Raw genomic sequence first — 17,304 nt, 5'->3', positions numbered from 1 at the left:
AAAAGGGTGCAAAAGACAGCCCTGCCTCCTTTCGAACCATACACAAAGTTAACCCCCTAAGTAAGATCATTGAGAATATCTTATACTCTCAGCTTTGTTGCTTTATGAAAACAAATTCAGCCACATTCATCATGGCTTCCTTATGGGCAGGTCAACAGTGACCAACCTACTCTCCATAGAACATGACATCAAACATAGCCTTGATAATAACAATCAGATAGACATTTCCAACATACAACTAATAAAAGCAACATGCATAATGATCATTAACCCGATACTAGAATATGCCTCACAGATCTGGAATCCTCACCAAAATTCTCATAAAACAACTGGAACATCTTAAATTCCACTATTTCAATAGAACTGCAAGATTGCTAAACGAATCCAACATTGATATTCTAGCTGAAGATATCAATATCAAAAAAGAATTGGAAAGGTTTTACAATCAAGTAATTAGAAAAGGAGAATAAATGATTAATTTAATAATAATAATAAAAGCAAAATAAAAAATCCATGTATTTCATTAAACAAAGAAAATAAAAAACATATAATAATAAGAAATAATACAAATAAATGGATAACTATAATAATAATACAAATCAATCAATCTAACTATTCATTGGGAGCAAACAAGAAAATATACCAACAAAGGTGTTAAAATACAAAAATCTCTGTCATCCCAGCTTTGCTTAAATGCAAATCGCCTGTAACATATGATATTCCATTGTATATGCTGTAAATTGACTTTGTATATTTGACATTGTATATTGTATATTAACTATAAATGAATTATTATTGTATACTACTGTTATATTCCTCCTCATCTGTAAGGCAATGGCTGTTCTAGAGTAATAAAAAAAATAATAAATAAATAAAATAATTAATTAGCAATCAAAAATGCCATTGCAATGCATGGTGGGAGCATGACTGACCAAAAAAAAGAGAAACTGCAATTTATATAGATATTTTTATAATTAATATCATTATCAAAGTATATAAAATCCTTATTTTAAAAGAACGGCTAGAATTCAAAACTAATCGTGAAATATCAGTAACCTCACTGATCACACAAAGTTTTGATGTATGTTTTTATTCCAGGTGAAAAGGTATCATGTGTCAAAGGATGAGCCAGAATGGGTTATCAATCTGAAACGAGGTTTGCTGAGTTTCTTCCAACTTAACCTTCAGGAGCAAAATCCACTCGCCGAGGACAAACGAAGCTCTCGCCAACAAACTAATGAAGCTGCTGACTATTACAAAGTGATGGAGGTAATTTCAAGACGGCTTTGAATTCTTATTTGATTACTTTAACTTTAATGAATTGCACTGTGAAAAGACTATGAAAAGTGCCAGAATAACTTTGTTTTTATGACTTGTTCTTTCAGGACAGCATCGGTGGGGAATGTGAAACAGCCTACATAATTACAAGTCAACCAGACGATGAAACACCCGAACAGAACAACGTGCTCAACGTGACCAAAACCATCAATTATGAAAACTGTGAAGAGAGAGCTTACTGGGCAATCTCTAGTCTCTATGGTGACGACTGTGTTGAATGTGAAGCAGATCAGTCGGTAAGGACAGCAGATGTCTCTGCTTCTCATCATCTGCATTGTTCTTCGATCCACTTAAAAGCAACACTACAATATAATAATAGCATCTTTGTTTCCCCTTAGGAACCGCTTCAGGCCAATGCCATTTACTCCTATAACATCCGAGGAGATCGCGACAACTTCGTGATAGAGTACGCAGAGAATCAAGCTGAAGCTGTACTCAACTCCTTTGGGGATGAGGGGCAGGAGATCCAAATCTTCTTTAAGTAAGTAGTAATCTTGATGCTCTCTCATTCTTCGCAAAGAATTCGCATAAAAGTTTGAATATTCGATGTTTCAAAAATGTCCTACAATTAGTTCAAACACGGTTGCGTAATAATCGAACTAAAAAATTTAAAACTTCGGAACTATTAAAATTTTTAGCAAGAGCTTTTAATCGCGGCACTCACCTGTTTATCCGTAAAGTTAAGGGAGCGGATTCGTTAAGGTGAGGAATGAAAAAAATTAAAAACTAGAACTATTAAAACATGCCCTAAGGAAGAGAAGAAATGCACTATTATTTTCCAGATTGTCATATAAAACTGAATCGAGAATGCATGTTAAAAACTAAGAATCTGGACACAAGATTTAAGAAATCCTCATCGGTTGGTTTTATGCCAAAAGCAGAAGTTGTAGACGTTTTTTTGTAAACTCAACTCCCAGGATGCATTGCCATGTAACGTCTGGGAAATTTTATGCGTGTTAAGCGCCATGTTGGTGAAAGATTCATTGTAATTTTTCATTCAAAACTTCGTGTGATTGTTGTAACCATTCGATGACCAAACTTAATTCAACTAAGGTTATTGCTGAATCGATTAACGGTATGTGATTGACGGATTGTTCATGTTGATTGAGTTCAGTTACGGACTGGTTTGACCGAAGGCTATTATTGTGATAGTAGGCGCTGGTATTTGCTGTTTTGGATGAACCGAATTTAACTGTAGTGTCTATATCGCACGAGTTGCAATTTTGTTGGTATTTTATAAGAGATTATATTATTTATGGTTTGGATATTGTATTTATATGTTTTTCTTTGTATCTGTTAAAAAGTATTTAATGAGAACTCAACGGTACAGTATTATAAGCTTTCGCTAAAAAAATGTATGTATTTTTCACTTATAATTCTATTTGTAAAATAAGAAGAGAAGTTTACATCAATATAGTACGTAGAACACTTCCGTATGATACTCTCCAGTTATTAAAACGAAAAAATCGAAAAACTTACATTAGAGTAACAAATAATTTAAAAATAATTAAAAATCAATTTAACACAATAAAACTCAATTTAACACAATTAAAAATCAATTTAACGAAATTAAAATTAAGAAATTAATTAAAAGAATTTAACGAAAAAAATTGCAAAACGATTTTCGTTCCTGAAGCTGACAACGCTTTTCGACCGTATGTCGTGATCACAGGAATGAAAATTACCGAATAGTGGTGAGTATGAAACTTAAATAGAGATTATTTGTCTTCGCACATGCGCGTAAAAGCCCACGAATCGGAGATGAGACAGGGCCTACGAACATTAACAGAATTTTCGTGTAATTTAATTTCTACGGGTTCTGCAATCAATAGTCGCGTATAGTTACATTGGACACTAAGTATTTTGGCCTCGTTAATTGAAAAGGCTAATTCTGATGCTGCTGAAAGGCTAATTCTGATGCTGCTGAACGAGAAGCACGAACTGAGACCGCATGTTGATTAACACGAATATTCAAAGGAACCGCATCGAACCCTGGTAAGACGAGTCGCAATCACCGCAAGAAATGTTGTTTATCAGATCATTAATTTGTGTTGCGAATGAGGAAAGGACTGAGCGATTGTTCAGTATTAGCCTTTCATGCCGTTAACGGGGCCAAAATACTTAGTGTTCAACGTAACTATACGCGACTATTAATTGCAGAAATCGTAGAAATTAAATTACACGAAAATTCTGTTAATGTTTGTCGGCCATATCTCTCCGATTCGTGGGCTTTTACGTGCATGCGCTAATACAAATAATCTCTATTTAAGTTTCGTACTCACCACTATTCGGTAATTTTCATTCCTGTGATCACGACTACGGTCGAAAAGCGTTGTCAGCTCCAGGAACGAAAATCGTTTTGCAATTTTTTTCGTTAAATTCTTTTAATTAATTTCTTATTTTTAATTGTGTTAAACTGAGCTTTATTGTGTTAAATTGATTTTTAATTATCTTTTAAATTATTTGTTACTGTAATGTAAGTTTTTCAATTTTTTCGTTTTAATTTCTGGAGAGTATCATACGGAAGTGTTCTACGTACTATATTGAGGTAAACTTCTCTTATTATTTTACAAATATTGATATCAACGTATTGAACATAACATTACAGCTCTGGTTCATACTAACTTATAATTCTATGTACACCCTTCTAGCCAACCAGTTTATTATTATTATTATTAAACTTTATTTCACCCCCTGTACAGGGGGTGAAATAAAGCTTAATAATAATAATAATAAACTGGTTGAAGGATTACTTCGACAACACAGCACCACTCTACCAGGCCATAAGAAAGATAGATAAGTGGTATACCCCACTCAACCTAAGCGAGGAAAACCCTCCCGCCCAGACGGTACAAGAAACGAAGTTGGAAAGATGGGCAAAGAAGACACTCCATGGCAGACACTACAATGACCTCCATCAAGATTACATCGATAACATTGCTTCCAATGCATGGCTCACAAGCGGGACCCGCTTCCCCGAGACTGAAGGATTCATGCTGGCCATCCAAGACCAGGTAATCAACACCAGAAACTATAGAAAATACAACGTAAAGGAGCGCGGAATGTCAGATGACACATGTCGACGATACCACCTGGCTTCAGAAACGATCCAACACATCACCGCGGGGTGCAAGGTGATCACCCAGACTGAGTATACTCATAGACACGACCAGGTAGCCAGGGTAATACATCAGAAGCTAGCGAGGAAATACCAGTTGATCAAAGAAAGTGTACCATACTACAAGTACGAACCCCAGGCAGTACTAGAGACTCGAACCCATAAGCTGTACTGGGACCGCGCCATAATAACGGATAAGACCATCCCGCACAACAGACCAGACATAACCCTTGTGGACAAGATGGAAAAGGCTACCCACCTGATTGACATAGCGGTGCCGAACACTAGCAATGTCCAAAAAACCCATGAGGAAAAAATTAGGAAGTACACGAACCTGAGATATGAGATCAAGGAGATGTGGCATATGCAAGAAGTATCGACCATCCCAATCATCGTGTCAACCACCGGTATGGTACCAAAGACTCTACATAGCAGCCTAGCAACAATAGGTCTCCCAGAGAACACCTACAAGGAACTCCAGAAAGTCGTAATCCTGAACATTACAACCACCCTGTGTATTTGGTAGCAGTACCCGTCACGGAGTGGAATCCCCCAATCAGGGAGAAATAATATAAGAGCAATAATAATAATAATAATAATAATAATAATAATAATAATAATAATAATAATAATAATAATAATGTGTCAACTTCGGAACTACCAATGAAAGCAAGTTGTTAAAAATTTTTCAATACCAGATTTGATAGACCTCACTATAAATAGGGCTATCATTCAAAAGCATTTATCTTGTATTTCAATACCAGATAAATGTTTTTATCTTAAAAATTTCCGCATGAACCTTTTTCAGTCAATATCGAAAAAATTTCGTGCGAACTTTTAGAGTAAAATTAAAACATAAGTAAAAAAATTAATATAAACACTATGTTTCCTCTGATCGTTTAAACTGAGCATAGACGCTCGTAATGGACGATGCCAGCTGAATTCCACCATCTGGTATCTTCAAAATAGTGCAATATAGCTGGTATACTACTGCAATATATGGTAAAGAGTTTGCTGTGCACCAACTGACCCAATGTAACATTTACTTTCGAAATACATCGATGGATAATCTCTATCTACAAAGTTTTCGATATGATTTTAATACTATCCCTCAAACACTGCACGAACTTTTTTGCTTACTTAAACCACTTAGTAATTTTTAAGGTTCACCTTATGATTTAAGGTGAAATGACAACCAATCATTTTATTTTCGTTAAATGAATTCCTCCGTGATTGCACAGTAGTTACGATAAGTTCACGGCCATCAGAAGATTTTCCTCTGAATATATTGCGGAGGAAAACCACTTGTCAGACTTTACCAAACATTATTTTTTTGAAAATCAATGCAGGTGGACAGATACGTAGGTGTACAATTCAGTTCGAAAATATCGAGATGAAAGAATTATCCCACATGATGAAATACGGATAATATTTGCTTTATTAGCAAAACCTAATAAATAATATTCCAACAGTTAGCTTCCGAACAGTAGCAATACACTACCTTTTTTTGACTTTCAATTTGTAGTTTTATGGGAATTATTTAATTACAATTTCTTTTTTCTCTCTTTCATTTTCGTAGTCGTACCCTGGAACTAGTCGGAGAACGACCAGTCGACCGGCAACTTGCTGTTGAAGGTAGTGTTGTTACTCACCAGTCACTGATCTTCCAGGTAGATAACGAGAGAGACCTTGAAAAAGGTGGAAAAGAGGACCTAAAGAAGCCACACTACCTCTTCAACCTCTATCAATATTCTTCATCCTCTAATGAGGTTTGTTGTATTAATTTATTATTCAAAATAAAGTCTAAAATCTATGAGCCAATTTAGACAGTTTTTACAAGAGAGAGAGATTGGTCCACCAAACAAATGACAACCCGTCAATGGCGATCCTGAGTTCAGAAACAGCTCGTTATTTCGAGGGGTCAAAAAGACTCGTTTAGGAAAACAGTCGAATAACAACCCAGTTTATCAGCGGCAGCGAATCAGGTATTTCAAACGCACACCTCGTCGTATCTCAGCCGAAGACCGAACTGAGTTACACTTTTGAATGCAAAAAATAAAAAGGTAAGGTTACAGTGAACTCAAGAATACAAACCCTTGACAGTGGAGGATTGGAGAAACGTTGCTTGGTCTGGTGAATTCTGGTTTCTACTATTTCACGCTGATGGATAGATCCGAATACATCAAACTACATGAGAAAAAAAAAAAAAAAAAACCAGCTGGCGTTCGTGAATCCCTCCTGACAGGTGTCAGTAATGAAGGTTGGTGGTAGCGGTGTAATGGTGTGCATAATGTTCTCATGATGCCCCTTCGGCTTTCTTTTTGATACCATTTGCGAACATTTGGAATGCACAGATTATCCGGAAATAGTTTCAAACCAGACGTATTCCTTGGTGCTCTTCCTTCTACCTGGGAAGGTGTTCTTCCAACATGATAATGCACCATGTTATAAGGCCAGAATTGTACAGATCTGTTCCAGGAATATGAGAATGAATTCAGCTTACTGTGGTGGCTCCCCAGTTACCAAAGTCAACCTAAGTGAGCGTCTGTAGGACGAAGCTCTTCGAAATAGAGATCGGCAACCATCGAATTTGCCACAACCATGGAAGCAGTTGAGTCAACTTGGGCTCTGATTACATTGCAGCACGCACGCTCTCGTCACTTCGTTCAATTCATGCCACAGCGAATCCAAGCTATTGTTGTTTGTTTGTTTGTTTGTTTGTTATTTGGTTTTTAGGAGCATTAGCAATTTAGGCCATATTGCTCCGGGGTTATGCTGTGGTCATTCCCTGACCTTTCCGCATCCTCCATATTTGGTGGTCTCCAAGCTAGTCTGAGGGCAAAAGGGGAACGTATTCGCCATTCAGTAGTTGTATAAATTGGCCACTCAGTGTATATGTGGGTATAACTTCACTTACAATTTAGCAACACCGTATACACTGAGTGGCAATTTTATACATTAAAAAGATACATAACTTTTTTATATTTATATATACATATTTTTATAAATTTATATTTTTTTGCTGTCGCCTGCTCTGTATGACAATCAGTAACTATAAAAATGTTAAACATATCCAGAAATAGTTTTATTTATTTATATATGGTCGGTGGTATTATCTGGACAATGGCACGAATACACTGTAAAGTTTTCTTCGGAAAACTTTGGACCGAATTGTAAAGTGATATTTGAGGAAAGAAACGTAGCATAGCTCTGTAATTTTCTGCAATGCTCCTTATGAAATTTATAACGGGAGAACCTGGTTATCTAACCATAATAAGCTGAAAGGTAAATTTATTTATTTTTCAGTTGATAGTAAGATACAATCGCCCCTTGTACGACGTGCAAGCCGGAGGGGTAAATTCACAATGCAGAGGATAAATTTACAAAAATATTTACAGTTTAGCAATAAAGGAAATGTATATTAATAAAAAAATTCTTTAGAAAGCTGATAAAAATTAAGCGGAGAGCTCCGACCTCCCCCCCTTCCTCTCTCTCTCTCTCTAGCGGATGCTGCACTAATTAGCAAAGAGTTAATTAAATCTGAATAATTGAAGAATGAATGAATTAAATGAAATTTCACCGAATTAAATCATTCATCAGAGAATATGTTCTTGATATTTTCTTTCAGGTGAAGGAAATGGTTAGTGAAATTGCACAGAAGATTGAACGTAGGGAAAAGGAATCATCCATTGAAACTCTACAGAAGGACAAACTTCCAAGGAAATACCTGGAATTGGTGAAAGCTTTGTCAACTCTATCTTATCAGGAGCTGAAAGAAGTGGAAAGGGAAGTGGCTGATTACCCACAGAAGCACTCCAGTCGCTCCGGTGATGATGACGAAAATCCACAGAGGTAAGACTATCTTGTATGAAAAATAAGCTGCACAAAAGCTAGTTGGGAGGGACGTAATCCTAAAGAATGCTATTTGAAGACACACTAGGAAAATCTCTTCAACATTCTGCTACCCGATCGAATCCACAAACAGATATACGGTTTTTTTTATCGGATATAAACTACATTTCTGAGTATTTTAAACTACCGCAAGCCTTTGCAAATCTTCAATCATGAAATGTTCCCTAATCAGATATCTAAAAATTAAAATTTTCCCTACGTAAATATCGCTGTAACTATCCCCCCAACAAATAATTGGGTGTTATAAAAAATCAAAGTAATGGGCGCATAAACACAGATTTTAATATTTCGTACCCATGGATTAAGGATGCTCATTTGAAACACGGAAACAAAACATCACTCTGTATGCACTGCTAACTATACATATGTTATTATTATATTATTTCTCCCTGATGGGATTTCCACCCCCTGACGAGTACTGGTACCAAGTGCACAGGGTGGTTGTTAGGTCTGGCGTTACTGTTGGTCGAGGAACTCTCTGACTATCCTACATGTTATTCATGATCGCGACCTTCTGGAGTTCATTGCACTGTATGTATGAACTATTTCTGCTAGACTGTTATGTAGAATCTCTTGCACCATACCGGTGGTTGACACGATGATCGGGTTGGTTGTTATTTGTTGCATATGCCACATCTCTTTGGTCTCCTGTCTTAGGTCCGTGTACTTCCTAATCTTTTCGTCGTGGGTTTTATGGAGGTAGCCAGTGTGCGGCACCGCTGTGTCAATCACTCAGGTAGCCTTTTCCTTTTTGTCGACAAGAGTTATATCAGGTCTATTGTGCGGCACTGCACGTTATTATAGTGCGGTCCCAGTGCAGCTTGTCTGTTGGGGTCTCTAGCTTGGCCTGGGATTCGTACTTCTAACACCATTCACTTTCCTTAATCAACTAGTATTTCCTCACTAGCATATGATGTATTATACTGGCTGCCTGGTCATGTATACGAGTGTACTTCGTCCAGACAGAGTACACTGATGTATACGAATGTACTCTGTCTGGACGATCACCTTACATGCAGCGATGATGTATTGAATCATTTCTGAGTCAAAGTGGCATCGTCAACATGTGTGATGTGACACACCGGGCTCCTCTGCGATGTATTTTCTGAAGTTCCTGGTGTTGATTACTACCTGGCTGGATGGCGAGCATGAGTCTTTCAGTCTTGGGGGAAGAGTGTCCCGCTTGTAAGCCACGCATTAAAGCTATTTTATCATTGTGGTCGTGAAGGAGGTGATTTTAGTGTCTACTGTGGAGTGCCTTCTTTGCCAAAATTAATAACTTCGTTTGTAACATCTGGGTAGGAGGGGGACTCCTTGCTTTGATTGAGTGAGATATGCTAGTCTCTCTTTCTCATGGCCTGGTAGAGTGCTGCTGTGCTTTTCTGGAAGGTAATCCTTCAGGTTAGCTATCGCTGTCTTCTATTGCTCGATGATGTCTATGAGGCCCTTCCTCCTTTTTTCCGAGGTATTGTCAGTCTCTACAAGGCTGACTTTGGGTGGTGTTGGCGGCTCTTGGTCATCATTGTCCTTGTCTTTCTAATGATATCCACCAGCTCGGTGTTAGTCCAATCTATGATCCGGAAGGAGAATGTTAGCACTGGGACTGCTTAGTGTTATGACTTTAACTGTATTTCCTTCGTTCAGCTTTGCTTTGACAAGGCTTCTAAATCTCTGATTGTATTTTTTTTTTGGTTAGGCAGGCTTTGAACTTCATGTGCTCTAACTGCTGAGCCTGCATCATCCAAGGTATTTGTAGGTCTGTTTTCCTGTCGTGGCTTCGATTCCTTTACCAGCCTGCACCTAGTAGTTTCGGCTTATTAATTTCCCCTGATGAAATCCGTGGGACTTCCATTTGTCCAGACTAAATTCTATCCTGATATCATTGCTGAATTATTCAGTGATCTGGTGTAGTTGCTGGAGTTACATCTCGGTTTCCGCGTAGAGGTTGATGTCATCCATGTACATCAGGCGGGACCGGATGTACAGGTTTTTCCTTCCTTCCTTCCTTGAGGTTATACCCATACTTGTTGTTGTTGTTGTTGAGCATGATGGATATTGGATTGGGTGCTAGACAGAACCGCAGTGGGCTCAGGGCATCTCCATGGAGGATTCCTCTCCTGATGGGGTTCGGTCTGGTTGTGATAATCTCCACATTGATGGTAGTACTTCATTTCGTCATGGTTTCTTCTAGAAATTTGTCACTATAGGTTTTACTTTGTAGATCTTCAGCCTCTATTAGCCAATTATGAAGCACGAAATACAATGCGTTAGGTAATTGATGTAGACCGCGTACAGGTTAGGATGCTTCTTGTAGGTTTGCTCAATAACACTCGGCATCAACGGTTAATTGCTCCTTGCATCCTTTGCTGGTCTGCTTGCATCCTTTGCTGATCTGCTTGCATCCTTTGCAGATCTACTTGCATCCTTTCTGCTGTTTGGCCATGATGTTTTGGCTTTCCAAGTGGTCTGATATCTTCTTGGTTATGTAGCTGGTCAGGATCTTGTACATCGTTGGGAGACAGGTGATCGGCCTGTATTTCGTCGGGTTTCTTGCATCATGGTCTTTAGCCTTCACCTGTGTGATTACTTAAGTAAGAACCTCTGGGATTACCTGTGAGTAACTTATCATTCCAAATTATGATATATTAGGTTCCCTCATAAACGATTACATTTACCCATATATTTATTTTGTCTGTAAACTGCATGTGTTCTCTGGTCGATTTGCCTGTTTGCTAGACAAAAAAACCTCAGCTTCTGGGTCAAAAAACCTTGCTATCTACGCCTGAGACCGACTAACTCAGCGACGGAGTGAAAAAAAGCTCCCAAAAGTTCCTCGCGTCATCGACTGGATACTAACCTGAGCCTTTTCCACCCGGTGTGGGATGGAAACGGCTCAGGTAACACTATGCTACAACCCGCGAAGACTAGTGACTTTTCATTTGGGTGAACTGCTTTGCTAGTTTCTTGTGTGTGCAAGTGAGCTTCTTGTACAAGTAGTTATGGACGTTACCTATTTCTGGGGTTCGCTATTTGTAGGATTTCCTGATCGACTGTTGTACTTTTTACTCCAGAATTTCCCATTCTCTCATCTCTTGTGCATCCTTGGTTTTCTTCCTTTCTAGTTTTATTTATGGGGCTCGGCTGTTATGTTTTACTTCACTGCGCCATATAATGTCCCAGAACTCCTCGATCGTCTTCTGCTCGGTTGGTCCGTTTCCGTCTTTCTCGTCTTGTCCGATATTCCTTTAGAAAGGCTCTTTAGTTTTCATCGAAGTTCAGTTGTTTATTTTCCTCTGGGAGCTCTTTTTTTAATGGCATAGTCTCTTGCTGAGTGCCAGGAGGTTCTGCTTCAGTATTTCTAAGTGCTCTCCTGTTCTTGGAGAATACTTAGATACACGAAATTCTGATTTTTGGTCTCGTGTTTGCTGTGGACGTTGTCTCTGTTGAGGATGCTCTTCGCTTTTCCAGTCAATTTCTTACTCCTATTACCTCATTGGTTTGGGCCAATTGGCTTCTCTTGACGCTCTATCTTCTGATGAAGTCTTCTTTCCAAAGCTGGAGGCTCCTTGTTTTTTCAGTTCTTCTTTTGCTGGTGCTCTCTCTCGTTTCTCTTCCATTAATCCTAGTTGCTGCTGTGGAAGTTCAGTACACGGCTGTGTGGAAGGCCTCCAGTGTAGTACGAGGTAATGTAGTATTATTTTCCGATTGAGGCGGTCAGGTTTCAATTTTGTCTCTGCTTCGGTATCACGTCAGTTTTGGCCCGTTCCCTCGAATTCTGTTAGGACTTTCTACCACTCGTCTTCTCTTCTGGATATCATGACCTCGTCTCTTTTTCGCTTCAGCTTCTCTGGGTTGAATTTCTTCTTGCTCTGTTCTATGTTGTCCATATGCTTTGCTCTGTTCTGTGTTGGTTGCTCACGTCCTGCTTGATTTTTTTCAAGATTGAAGCAGCTATCAGTTTCTTCATGACGACGGTCCTTCTCTGTCCGCTATTTGCTGTTCGGTGACCTTCCGTCTTTCCCGTCTTGTCCGATCCGGGAATCGTTCCGGATCGGACAAGACGGGAAAGACGGAAAGAGCACTTCCAACCACTTGGTATGTAATCTTGACTTATACGTTGTCATATCGGTCTCTAGGTTGTTTATTTCGTAGTATGTTCGCATGATGAACGTATTCATTTCGATTCTCCGCTTTATGTGTTGGCGTTTTCTTCCTTTCTGAGTGGTAAGTAGCGCAGGAAGCACTTCCAGTTGGTTAGGGTGGATGGTCTTGCTCTTCCCTTGTAGTAGCCATATTGGGGAACAGCGCCATCCTCACTGTCTTTCTTGTAAACTGTCTTCGACTTTTCGAATCGACTCCTCTGTCTATCGCCTGAATGCTATATACAGAGGAGTCGATTTGAAAAGCGACTTTATCCTGTGCCACATATGTTTAATATGTTCATTATGTCTACTTGTTTTCATGCAGCAGTGGAGGTGGACTTGGTGGCCCTTGGCTTTTATTTTTTTGCGGACCGATTCAAACTCCCGTCGAAAATATTGGTGGTCTCGCCTCGTAACCGCTGAGCTAATTGGACCCATTTATTGTTTTTTTAGAGCACTCATTAACAGTCTTTGACTAGTGGCTGTGGTTATATTATATAAAAATTTACAAACTCTCTGTTTAAAAAAAAATGTAAAATCATAAAACATGCAATTTATGCCAACAATTTAAAAATTTAAGTAAAAAGTTGTTGTAACATGTTTCTTCGCATGTGAAAGGAAGTTGATTGATGACTGTTCTTTTCTTGTTTCATAATTTATAATTGAACTTGCCAGTACACATTCCCAAAGATTTCCTTTCTGTGTATTTCGTTTGTACATACTTTCTCTGGGCCGATATTCTCATGATTAAAATAATTAACTCGAGGTCGAGTGAGATATTCAACCCTCCACTTTAGGTGCATCCAGTCTATCTGGTAATAACTGGCTGGAGTTAAAATGTTTCTTGTAATAATTTTGGATCTAAGATGTGATATCCAGGTTAGCGTACAAGGTCTTTACACTCTCTTCCTCTGCATGGAATACTGGCTCATGAGATGACTAAATAGGATTTCTGGAAGGGCCTTTACTATTTCAAGGAGTCCATACTCACCAGATGTGAGCCACTGGGAGGTATCTACATAGGCAACGTATGGTATATAACGTCGCTAACATAAGGTTCTGAGTCAAAAATAGGGCACGTGACACTGACAAGCGTCAAGAAGAAGACACCCCTTTACGGTATCTCACTGGTTACACCAAAACTTGCTGTTTTATTGGCGTTAATTAGTGTAACCTGTTTTACCAGTAGGGTGTTGGTTAGAACACTTTAGATGCTTCCTGTTACGTAAAAATTATTCTTTCAGGATTACTATAGTGCTGGGATAGAGACGTTATCAAAATCTTCTGCTAGATCAAAAAAAAAAAAAATGATGTCCAACTGCTGTTCATAGTTTAACGATTGCTTGTATCCGCAGTAACGTTTCCATTACGATCGATCTTCGTAAAACAACACACTGCGATTACCCTGATTGTCAGCAGTGCTGAGCAAGTCGTGTTGTTTAGAACAGCATTTTCGAATTGCAGAGAGCGTTCATCTGTAATAGGCATGAAATCTTTGCTAGATTTAGGATTCTTGATTTTTGGAATTAGTTTGATTAATATTAATTTTTTTTACGGAATAGCTGTTCTATGATTTCGGAATATTTTCTTTTATTATTCTTGAAGAAGCGATGCAGTAAGTCAATTATGTGCTTATTTCTTATTTATCATAAATAGTGGGAATGGGTCCAGTTCAACTGTTGTCTCATTTTGGCGAGACTTAAGTTATTCCTATTGACACTAATTTTATGTAATACTGCATTTACCATTCTAGTTTGAATAGAGTCTATAGTTTCTATCAGTCACTTGATTATATCCTGCGTATCACGTAGGTTTATTTATTTATTTATTTTTTATCTTGTTTGTATTCAGGGGCACTTCAAATGTGACTTTTGTCCAATGTTTAAAAATGTAGTCCAACATTCTTTCTTTTCTTGACTACACTTCTCTTTCCTTATCTCTTAATAGCCTCACAGTGCTTTCCCTCTTTTAATGGAATGCTACATAAGTACAGATTACTGTGCAAACCACAATGCGGTAGGCACATGTGGGGGTTCACACAACGAAATTATCCGAAAATGCACAGTGCAGTTTCGAAGCACAGAAGTACTTTCGATTAAACGTGTATGCCATTTGTTAACGGGGAATGTTGCATAAAGACAAATAGCTGTTTAAAAGGCACTGAAAAAAATTAGGGGACTATTGTAAGCCTGCACTTGCAACAGCCTGGACAAGGACATTATTTCATTAACAATTCAGTAATTTTAAGACGAATATGTCACACTTCGTGAGATAAGATAGGAGCGTTTTTTTGAAAAACATTGCTTGATCCATTGAATAATTGAACTTGACGTACATTCAAGAAGTGTTTTGATATAAATTAACGGTGATGATGTAAATTAAATTTCTCATTCGTCCGATTACATTTCTTATTCGCCAAACTGAATTGGAGTGGTGCTAGGATTGGCACTAACAAAACCTGCTTTATTTAAAATTTCTGGAGTTCTCTGACTAAAATTAATTTGTAACTCAAATTTAATAATCAGTTACGAGTATATGAAATAACACTTACTGGATTAATAAATAACACACGTCAACTTCGCTCTTATGTTAAGTAAGCATGTAATACAAGCAATCCTTTACACTCATAGCTAGCAAAGAAATAAATTACTTCGATTTCTTCAGGCAAGTCTTCTTGGATGCTGTGTCAAATGCTGGAACCAACCCCGCCGTCCTCCTTATTAAAGATATGATTCAGTCGAAACGTGTCTCCGAGGAAGAAGCTAAATATTTGATGCAGACTACACCAATGCACATCAAGGAACCATCTGAACAGCTGCTTGATGAAATATTGGTAAGTATGCTCCCACACTAAACATAGTGTACATGGTTAATCCATCAATATCAGTGAATAACTTTGACTAACTACAGAAAATTTCAAAGACGTACGGTAAAGCTTATTTAATATGTATTTTGTTTTTTGCTGTTACAGGACCTGTGTGAAGACGCCAGCGTTAAGCAAGACGAAGATCTCCTCTCCACCTGCTACCTTGCCTTCAGTAATTTGGTGTATCACTCCTGTGTCAAATACAATGAATCAGACGACCAGCACGTCACTACAGAAGACGAAAGCTGTACCCCTAAAACAGCCGCTAAATATTTAAAAGTAAGTGCTTATGGAACTAGACAAACCTACTGGTATTATTAAATATGCTAATTTATTCATATAGTCCTATTTAGGAATATACGAATAAACTGAGAAGAAATATCATCATAAAATTTCTACGATAGCAATTAAGGAATAAATAAAAAGAACACACGGTGTAAGAAAAAAATGCTTCTTCCTCCCACAATGAATAACGTACTAGGAAAAAAGTCAATAGGCTTTATAATGTTTTGATAACTTCTTAGTTACTCTTCTACTTAATGATGTTTCACTAAATTTTCTTATTATACAAGTTGTTAGAAAGAGAATACGATTTGTCGTTTATTGCACTAATCTAAGCTGACGTTTTTTTAAAAAAAGCAACTGCTATTTTCCCCTTCAGCGTCTGGAGCAGCAAAGAGAGATGAGAAAAGATGAACGCAATGACATTCCCAATATCAAGATCGCGGGAAACTTCGGTGTTAAGGAATCTCTTCAGTACTTGGAGCCGTTTCTAACTAATGAGGACGACTATCCTGTTCAACAGAGAGTAGCTGCCATTTGGGCACTCCGTCGTGTTGCCCAAAGGAAACCTGAAGAGGTCAGTATTCAGTTGAGTGAGAATAACAGATTCGTTAAAGAAAGATTTCATCTTAAAATTATTTAGTAATGTGTCAGGGAACAGATTTATAATTTTTACAAATAAAAATAAAAAAAAAACATTTAAGTCACCAGAAGTAAACTTTGCTTTCTTTAATAACAATTTCATTGTCCGTAGCTGTTCGCTTAATTCATCAGTTTGTATTCTTTTTTTCATATAATGTCTGCACATCTCATTTGTTGCTTAAAGCTCAAGTGAAAAAGCTCCTTACAGGTCTCTAGGATGCTACACTGCGATGCTATTAAAGCTCATTTCATGTCCTCATCATAGAAGGCCTGTTTCATATTTAATACATCATCCAAAAAGAACTGCTTATTCTTTGAATTGTGTTTTAAAACTTCTGCCTCTCTAAAAATCTTTCCTTTTCGAGAATATCAGAAGCAGCCAAATGCAATATCGGATTAGTACTATTCAGAGTGAAACAAACGAATCAAATACAGTATTTACTGGTTTGAGTAGTATAGCTGGTTTCACTGCTAGTCTTAAACTAGAAGATGCAATTGCCTGAACGTCTCTTGAATTCGGATGAATAGTTAGAGAGCTACAATTGTTAAATTAAGTGAACAGATCATGTACAGCAATTAATGATATATAATGTTCTGTAAAATTTACTGAAACGTTCCTGCTGATTTTTTAAACTAGGTTTTACGTCAACTGGTTCCCATCTATTTCGACGAGTCAGAAGACCATGAAATAAGAATTGCCGCCTTTTCCATCATAATGTCCACTGAACCCGAACTTTATGAGTTGGAAACCATAGCACGATCTTTGGATGACGAAGATGACCAGCAAGTAGCAGCTTACGTCTACAGTACCTTCTATTATCTGGCCAACTCGACACATCCATGCCACAAGCTGATGTAAGTAACACGTAACAATGTAAAAAGTCTATGGAATTATCTTATCTTAAAGCATACTAAAACAGTTGCTGTTGTTGTAGGGTTTTAGGAGCATTAACGACTACGCCAATATTACTTCGTTCTGTGGTCTAGTTTCTGTTTGCAGATCA

General features: G+C 37.8%; 1 protein-coding gene across 1 annotated transcript in view; it reads left to right on the top strand.

Moving 5' to 3' along the window:
- LOC150077373 (vitellogenin-6-like) overlaps positions 1-17,159 on the top strand; it is a 54,180-nt gene extending 37,021 nt beyond the window's left edge. The window contains exons 6-14 of the mRNA XM_090385878.1: positions 1,099-1,269; positions 1,386-1,574; positions 1,677-1,819; positions 6,036-6,225; positions 8,085-8,308; positions 15,175-15,343; positions 15,482-15,655; positions 16,038-16,235; positions 16,938-17,159. Of these exons, the coding sequence (XP_090242004.1) occupies positions 1,099-1,269; positions 1,386-1,574; positions 1,677-1,819; positions 6,036-6,225; positions 8,085-8,308; positions 15,175-15,343; positions 15,482-15,655; positions 16,038-16,235; positions 16,938-17,159 (1,680 nt within the window). The remainder of the gene's footprint in view (positions 1-1,098; positions 1,270-1,385; positions 1,575-1,676; positions 1,820-6,035; positions 6,226-8,084; positions 8,309-15,174; positions 15,344-15,481; positions 15,656-16,037; positions 16,236-16,937) is intronic.
- Positions 17,160-17,304: the final 145 nt, after the last annotated feature.

Source organism: Mastigoproctus giganteus, chromosome 12, assembly GCF_048544385.1.
Source record: "Mastigoproctus giganteus isolate SK-2022 chromosome 12, ASM4854438v1, whole genome shotgun sequence".
Classification (NCBI taxonomy): Eukaryota; Metazoa; Arthropoda; class Arachnida; order Uropygi; family Thelyphonidae; genus Mastigoproctus; species Mastigoproctus giganteus.
Note: the sequence above shows the minus strand (reverse complement) of the source record. Positions and strands in the feature narration are given on the sequence as shown.